Genomic DNA, 9,156 nt, shown 5'->3' with positions numbered 1-9,156 from the left:
CACACACACACACACACACACACACACACACACACACTTATATATATTGTTTTTTTTCCCCCAGAAATATCAACATCCTGCAAAAGAAAATACTTAGGTTTTAAATTAATATTTTAAAACCATAAATTAGTAGCAAAATGGTGCTCCTTTTAAAACTGACAACAGAATCCCCATGGTAGATATTTAGTAAAAATTATAGGCAATCTTTTTTTTTCCACTCCAAGAACTAACGCACCATTTGTGGCTCTAAATGAGTCTTATTTGGCTGAACTGAGGGGAAAAACGGTTCTTTGGACTGTCAAGGTTCACACAGAGCAAAATAAGAGTCTGACACAAAGGTTTTGTCAATTTTGCATGTGGTTGCTCTCATTCGTTCACATCCAAGGCAGAAGTGGCCTGGCACTGGCCATCTTTCCTGTGTTCGGAGTGTCTCCGCAGCTGTGTGAAATATTTGGGGTTGTTTTCTCTCATCAATGCAGCTGCATCTTTAAAGCCTCTCTGCTTCCTCTCAGGAGACAATCATCTAATCCCAAAGCTGGCCGGTTTACATCCGTCAGTCTCTGGAGTATATGTCGATGAGTCCAGAAAGGCCTTAGCAAGTTTTACATCGAAGACCTTTAAAACCTATGCAAGCTACAAGCATTAAAACACACAAATTCAACAGCTACAGTTACAAAACACAGAAATAATTATTTACATGAGGTTTGAAAACATTTCAGCATATGCAGATACGTTACGTTTTAGACCTATGTTGGAAAATCTTGACATATTCTAGGCTTTTAAGGCATATCGTTGAGATGAGTTAGTTCTGCGAAAACCAAGTTTTTATCCCAGAAAAAGCTGGGAAGAGTTTGCTTATGAGAAATGGAGAGGCATGGAAACAAAAGGTCACATTGAGCACAACGGTTCAGATAGGAAAACTGACAAGAAAAAAAACTACATTTTAAACAAGATGCTGCAGTTTCAAACTGCAGGTTCAGTTTCTCAAACTAAACATGGATAACTGGGATAAACATCCACTTCCTAACTCCACAAAACCCTGTAATCTGGAGGTGTTTCCGGTTGTTTCTCTGGACTTTCTCTCAAAACAAACGGACTATTTTGGCTCCAAGTTGTATATTGGAGAACTTCATAGAAAAAGAGATGATAGCAGTGAAAACATGATGACATTAGTCACTCCAAATCCAACCCTTAAAGCTGAAATTGACCAAACTTTCATGCTATTTGGCTGCAGTTCAGAAAGTAAACATCAACGGAACATTGCAGAGCGAAGTCCTTTCAGTCTACCGACTTCATAGAAGTGTTCCCCTTTTTAACTTTACAGGTAAATTAAGGCTTCTTGAAGAAAAAGACGCCCATTTATCTTAAACCCTCTTTTCCTCAAACAAGCACCACTCTGTTCCCAAACCTCTCTGATCTCTGCATGCGTCTGTCGCTGCATTGACCATGCTGAGATATACTGGGTCACTTCCAGCTCTGTCGCCCCAATGTGCAGATCGGAGGCCCAAAAAGCCTCTCTGTGACAGAGAAGGACAGAGCTTTCCGGATCTGGACGTGGGATGCCCGAGGACACCTGCAGAGGCTCTGTGCGTCTCTGTGAGGACAGGGAAGGATGAGAAGGCAGTCTTTCATCAGCCCTCCTTGGCGCTGCCGCCATTTAGACACAGATACCCACTGAGATTCAAAGGCCCAGCTGCCTCGAAGTGGCAGACGTCTACACAACACCGGGTGCTGATGAAACACAAACTCCATTCAGGCACTTCGAGAAACGGCCAAACAACGTTTCTGCACAGCACTTTGGTGTGTGGAAGAAGAGCTGTCGTCTCCTTATTTGGTTCGAGGTTTTATTCAGCAAATTTGGACTCGTGCTGGATTTTCATGTGGTTAATTTTGATTTAATAGTCATAAACAAATAGTCACACCCCCACCAATAGTTGGCTTAACGCCTTTTAGAAAGTAGCACCTCAACAGCAAGTGTCTCCGAGCTGTAAATGAGCTTCTGGAGAAGTTGTGACTCGATTTGTGAGGGGGATTTATAGAAACTGGTTGGTTTCCTTGTCCAAGAACGGCTTCCAGGTGCAGTTCATTTGTACTTAATCAGGTTAAGGTCCAGGACGTTTATCCAAGCCTTCAAAACTGGTTTTGATAAATCACTGTCTTGTTGAAACACTCAGCTGAAACGATTAATCAGATTAATCATGATTAATTGTGATTAATCGATTATTGAAATAATCTGCACCAATTTAGTAAGCGATTAATTATTAACAGAGCTTAAATGCAAAATGTATATGCAATATATAAATTTTTGTCTGAATTATGTTCTGATTGTCTTGTTCTTTCAGCAGTTTTTTTTGAGTCCGTATACGCTTAAGTTCCGATTATTAATCTGTTAATCCAAAAAGTAGTGAACATATCAGTCCTATAAGTCAAACAAAAAGGGTTGGGCTATTCACATGTTAGGTGTTTTTTAGTTGCCGATGCATCCTTTTCTACAAATGATCAAGTATTCACTAAATTAATGCCATGTTACTACATTTTTAGCAATAAAATGTTTATTTTGTTATTTTAAAAAAAGGTGGTAAATTATTTCTTAGCATCTTTTTAAGCATGTCTAATGTTGTACAAGTGGCTACATGAAAAATGTGCCAATTTTTCAAGCAGAGTGGTGGTGGCATCATGCTGTGGCACTATTTTGCTGTCGGTGTTCCTGAAACTCAGTGTTGCTCCAGCTGGATGGAGCACAGAAAGAAGGCAAAAACTAAATTCTGCAGTTTTACCTTGAATAAACTAAGATCGATATAAAGACAGAGACAAAAACATACATATAAAGACAAAAAGACAGATATGACAGACAGAAAATTAGAAATTCAGAAAGATATACAAAGACAGAACAGAAATATTGACATATAGAAATACACGTAGACAGAGAGAAAGACAAACAGATGTAGAAAGAGAGATAAAGAGATAGAATGACAGAAAGATAGACAGAAAGATGGATTGACGAACAGATAACTGCTATCTGTAATTTTGACACAGCGGGAGGTTACATAAAATCCAAAATTGAAATGAATTAACCTAATTCATGTTTTCAAGTGGATTATATTAATTACTTGTAATAAATATTCATTCCGTTGAAATCTGTATGCAAACTTCTGATCAGAACTGTTGTAACTCTGGCAGTGTCAACCTGGAGCTCATTTTATGCTGTTTAAGAGAGTTTGAACAAACTAAAATAAAATGTCATCTAAACAAAACCAGTTTGTCCATTTCATTTATTGTACAAATACTGAAATATAGAGGCAGAAGAGGGAAAGAACAAGCAGTTTTTCCATCCATGTACCTCTAACACCAGAACATGGAAGCAGCATGAGTGATGGATGCAAACGTTGCACCGCACATAAGAGCCGCTGCGAAGTTAAAACATGAAACTGAATCTTCCATTTATTCCAAGTCAGAGGGCAATTGAGGCATAAGAAAAGTTCGTAGTGCCTCAGTGCAGAGAAAGTCAGCAGTAGCTGAGCGACCCAATCCTGTCCCCCGTCCAGGCCTTCGTACCCACAGCGGGCACCGCTGTCACACCGCGTCTCTGTTGAACCCAGCGTACATGGCCCAGAGCTAAAACAAAGGCCCGCCCCTGACGAGCGCTGAAGCATGTGACTCATATTTGATCGTAGAGAGAGTCGAAGCTGGGAGGCAGATCCGCTCTTACCCTACGACTCTCCCTGGGAGCGGGGGCAGCCTGCAGGACTGCTGCTGCTGCACATTCCTCTCCGCTCTGCTCCGGGAGGAAATGCAGTCCATTAGCATCACATGCTAACGGAGGCGCGCGGATTCGGAGAAGGCAGAACCACTCACGTGTTGCCTCCCGAGTCCAATCAAGCTAAACATTAGCTAAAAGGGGGAAAAAAAGTTATTCTTTAGCATTTTGAAGCTGAAACAAAGTTGAAAAGACATTATTTTTAAGTGATGCGAGTTTTGGAATGTCCGCCAAACTACAGGGACTTTGTGTCGTGTAATAAACTGAATGAGAGCTAAAGCAAATAAAGCTCTTTAACCTTTTCACATTCTGGCAAATATAAACCATAAATTTTAGATTTTTTTAAATGATTTTCTGAGACAGACCAAGATAAAAGTAGTGTATAATTATGAAATGGCAAGAAGGATGCAGGCATTTCAACTTTTTTTTTAACAAGCTCTTTGGCCCTGCTGAAGAAAAAACGCAAATTCCCAAGTGTAAGGTTGTAACATGGAAGAAATGTTAAAAAGGTTTATGAAAACAAGTGCACAATCAGTTGTACGTGTGAAAGTTTCCTGACTGGGTTGGCAAGCCTGGACTGGCTGTGACACAACCTTTAATAATTAGCGGGAAAGAGGTTCAACTCGTGCTTGCACAATGGGCACGGCATTAGCCAACTACTGTCTGTCATTCTCAATAAACCTGAACTCCACTCACAATGGGCGCTCCCCGGCTCAATGGCCTCAACCGGCACACTTCGTTAATTAAAGAGGTGAAAACGAAGGCGGCTGAGTGGACCTGTCAGCGCCCACGAGTCTGCTGCCGTTATTGATGTTTATTTGCTTTTAATATGTTGGCAAAGTGAACCAGGAAATACATTGTTAAAGCGAAAAGTGACCTGTGACAGTTTGACCACTTGTTATTTTCTGGTTTGTCCAGATATCTTAAAGCAACTATTACTGATTTTTTTATTGATATTTTCAACCTATTTATTGCTGCTAAATGACAGTGGAAAACAAGACTTTAAGCTGTGGTCAGAGACTTCCAAGCCGTCTTCCGTTCTGTCATACACCAAGATTTTCTGTTCATAATAAATTCTCACTCCATGTATAATAGACATCTACATGACGTCTGTCATGGAACATGTTGGAAACCTTTAGGAAGTTTGAATTCAGGTAAGGATCTATTTTTCTATAATGAGCACAAAGAGGCTATTGTTTTTGTGATGCTGACATTGCTAAGCTAGTCTGACTATTGCCTTTCTATGCAATTCCGTTGGATTCTCATCTCCCTTTACTGGGATTTCTCCCATTGAGCTTGAGTTCCCTGGTGAACATAAGGAGAAGTTTCAACTTTCGGCGCCGTTAGCTAGCTAATCGTTATACATGTCATGGTCAAAACATTAGCAATGAGATCAACTTTAAAACTTCATCGGATTCCATGCCTCTAGGAATCGATCGTTTCTCTATGGCCGAGGGTCTAGACCCTCTGTAAGAAGTAAAACATAGGTTTTTACCAGGCCAGTGCTAAGATGTGAAGGACAATTTAAAATGTCAACTCTGCAATTATACTGTGACTACCTTCTTTAAATGCATCGTGGGAAACTGAACTACATGAATACAAGACTACTTCACACACTATTGGCTGCCATTTACAAAGCAGCCAAAGAAGTTAAGACAGATGGTAGACATTAACTTCTGCAGTATTGCTAGGATGATTTCCACCTTGTGTATTAATACATATTAAAACATATTTGGTGTTTGAACTATTAAAATAGGCAGTTATGGGTGTCTTTAGAGAGGGTCTTATGTATTTGAAGATTTCCAGTTTTTGTGAGTGGTTGTGCTCCCCAACAAGAATACCACAGCTGCACTAGGTACTAGTAGGAGTTTACCCAATTTTGCTGCTCAAAGACTGTTCTAGTCGGAAGTGAGGTCAAGATAGAGTTTTGGGTGTTACACACATCTCACCAAATCATTGCTTCTTTAGGTCGTGCCATCCTCTGTTGCGACACCACACAGCAGCACAACTTCTATATACTAAAACTTTGCAAAGTTATGAAACTGTAATTTCAGTCAGCGCGTGGGAGGAGAAAATGGACCGTAGTCCGGAGGAGGAGGCGCATGGAGGCGAGCAGGATGATGCAGACAAAGAGTCAGGCAAAACTCATTGATCAGAAAAAAAAAAGCAAAAGAAAACTCTTCCTCCCTCGCTCTCGCTTGTTCTTCCACTTCTGCTTCACGATGCTGCTGTTTAATAAACCAGAGGAGGCTTCCTGATGACTCAAAAACCACTGCAGACCGGGAACTCACGACTGGATAATGTATTCACAGCGTCACTCCACCGACAGATGCACTTGCTCAGAATTATCACCAAATATAATCTTCCTGCTTTCCTTAAAAGACAGTGGGGAGTTTAAGAAAAGTTCTGTTTGCTGATAAGCTTTTTTTCTTCATGTTGCATCAAGTCAAAACTGAAGACATTAAGATATTCAGCTTTCAACAAGTTGAAATAACACTGCAGATCATTTGCAGGGTTCCTAATCAAAATACTCTCTCAATAATTTTCCAGACTCAAATATTCAGATTTTTCTGCCAAGTATTTAGCCAATTAGTAGATTATAAACTAAAAAGTATTTAAAAAATAGAAAAAGAAAACAAGAACTACAAATAAAATGTCAAATTTAACATCTATCAGTTCTGTAAACATCTTGTTTATGTTTTCTGTGCTAATCCTTCTAATCTATCACTGACAGTCAGGTATGAGTCAGCACAGGTGAGGTCCATGTCTCAGTTGCTGGTATTTCCCTATATAGTGTCCACAACTTATCGTTTTGTTTTAAGTGAACGAGCTTCCTAAAGTGGAATTCAAAGTTAAAGTAATTAACTGAATCAGGACATAGCAATTTGTTAGCATTTTATTTCAGACAAGAAGATTTTCTGTTTATAAAATGATTCAAATTATGCCGTCTGCACATCTATACATGACTCATTCAATAAAAATAACTTTTAGACGCTTAAAGTTCAACTCTACGATGAAGACTTAATAAAGACTTTGTTATTAAGACTTGGTTATTCGAGTGGATGCTAATGACGTTAATAAGTTGTTCGATGCCCGTGGTTCATTCAGGCTGCAAAAGAGTGAGAGAGAGCAAGACTTATTTTGAGTTTTCTATCTGTATTTGTTATGGAGCTTGTTAAATTAAGAATACATTTTCATATGTTAAAGTTAAGGTCAGGTTCAACATTTTCAAAATTATCCAAAGCAGTGACAACTATTTTAGCAATGCTAGCTGAATTAGCCCTGTACTCTAGAACTGTCTTAAGAATGCATGTTCAAAGTCTTTGGTTTTGACTCGGATTAGACTAGAGGTTTTCACTACAACAATACAAAACGCTAAATAGCTTAACCTGTCAAACTTTGTAATCACTCTTTGTAATTTTACGAAGAAAATTACAAAGAAAATTGAAGTCAAGTTTTGTTTTAGAGCAGCTGTTCTCTCACAACCGCAAACTTCTGCTTTTCCTGAGGAAAAAACCCTAAATGTTCTTGTGTCAGCCAAATCTGTATCTACAGGTCAAAGCCTGAGCCGCAAAACTCAAACTCAAAAATTTGGTTTCTGGGAAAAGAAGATTTGACTCTAACCACAACAAAGTTGTGCTTTTCCAAGAGTTTTTAAGAGACCGAACCGAGCCTTCATGCAAGGAGACAGGGGGGGTGGAAATAAGCCTTTAAACCCTCCATAAAGACAAACAAGAAGTCACATGTGCTCCTTCTATAGCAGAGATGTGCTGACAGACCGATGTGGCGGATTAATGTGAAAAGGGACACATGTGAACTATACAGCTCCAGTTGTAGGCATAATGCGAATCTCCTTTAAGTGTAGAGAGATAATTATTGAGGGTGCCATTTTAAAACTGTTAAAACAAAGGCTGTCTTTGTAGAAGTCTTAAGACAGACTTCAGTGTGGAGCAGATTAGGAGGGTGAGGAGGTCTCTTGTAGTCATGACCCCAAAGTGAAAGGTCCCCTCAGAGTGGCCCCCTCTGACTCCCCCCTCCTAAGGAGAAAAGATCTTGTCTAATTTCAGACACAGGGACTACTAACTGAGCCATCCTTTGCAAGGGATGAGGACACAGGGGCCCTCTGCAGGACACAAGCACCACAACAAGAGAGCTGTAAACTCCAGAATCATCTCAACCTACAGATTATATTGGCAGAAATAAAAAACCCGACCAGCAGCAGCGCACAGTAACTCAGGAAAATAGCTTAATTCCAGCTATTTTGCACATGTGGGGAAAAAAATCAATAAAAAAATAAATAAATAAAGTGAAATTACAGTCGGTTGCTTGCTCACCAGGCCTCGGGTTGTCCAGTTGCTTTGTGCAGAGGAAGCACAAAAGACTGACTAACTACAAAAATAGGTGTGCAGGACACACCTTCACGAGCCTTTATTTACCGAGGCTCGCGCCAAACAGAAGCAGGGTACAATATCACCTGCATATATAATATATATATATATATATATTTCTCTACGCACACATATAGGCTATATACACACACGGAGACCCTACCTGAGGAATTCTTGCAGACAGGTGTCACAGAACCGGTGTCCACAGGTGGACACTTGGACGGGCTCCCGCATCGCCTTGCTGCAGAGCGGACACTGGAAGCGTCTCTTCGGCTTCTCCAGGAACTTGTAGTCGAAGCCGGGCATGTCTGCGGGGCTCGCGGTCGCTTTTTCTCCCTCTCTCGGGGCCTTCGGGTTACAAAAAAAATGGTACAGCTGATGCCCTCTTGTTTTGTTTTTCCCTTCTGGGAGCAGGGAGCTGTTTGGGGGGACGTTTAAGCCGAAGAGCAGCTCACGTCAAAGCTACGGAGCTCTCGTCCTCCGCCGCCGCTCTTTCCCGATAGAGGACAGCCGCAGGAACGATACCTCTCCTCCGCTGGGTTTGTTTTGACCGGCTGGGCCGCTCTCTTGACTGCGCTGCGTGCAGGACTGACACACTGAACACAATGCATTACCCTCACCGTGTGTTTAGGTGCACACGCAGCTCCTCCTTCCCCTCTTCCTCCTCCTCCAAGCGGGAGGAGTCGCCTTGTACCTCCGTTGCCTCTCCTCCGGGATCTTTAATTAGACTTTTTTTGCTCATATTCACCCTACGAACAGTGTCATATACGCTCACCTGTGAGAAAACGTAGCAAAAAAAAAAACCCAGATGAGAGATAATAAATAAAAAGCCATGTTTTGACTCAAATACATTCATGCAGACGTTAAAGAGGGACAACTACGCCCTCTAGTGACGGATAAATGCACAAACTAAATATTAATCTTTGTGATTTCTGTTAAAATCTAGCACCTGTGCGCTTTAAATCCCCTCCAGCTGACATTGCTACAGCTGATTTAAAAGACAAACACCGC

The 9,156-nt window shown here is 40.8% G+C and overlaps 1 protein-coding gene across 1 annotated transcript in view; it reads right to left on the bottom strand.

Moving 5' to 3' along the window:
- Positions 1-8,916, bottom strand: part of traf4a (tnf receptor-associated factor 4a) — a 44,796-nt gene extending 35,880 nt beyond the window's left edge. Inside the window, exons 1-2 of the mRNA XM_007567344.2 lie at positions 8,601-8,916; positions 8,309-8,493 (exon numbers count right to left, since the gene is read on the bottom strand). Coding sequence (XP_007567406.1) covers positions 8,309-8,493; positions 8,601-8,756 — 341 coding nt within the window. The 5' untranslated portion in view covers positions 8,757-8,916. The remainder of the gene's footprint in view (positions 1-8,308; positions 8,494-8,600) is intronic.
- Between the last annotated feature and the right edge of the window lie 240 nt (positions 8,917-9,156).

The sequence above is a fragment of the Poecilia formosa genome, unplaced genomic scaffold (genome assembly GCF_000485575.1).
Source record: "Poecilia formosa unplaced genomic scaffold, Poecilia_formosa-5.1.2 Scaffold207, whole genome shotgun sequence".
In the NCBI taxonomy this organism is placed as follows: Eukaryota; Metazoa; Chordata; class Actinopteri; order Cyprinodontiformes; family Poeciliidae; genus Poecilia; species Poecilia formosa.
Note: the sequence above shows the minus strand (reverse complement) of the source record. Positions and strands in the feature narration are given on the sequence as shown.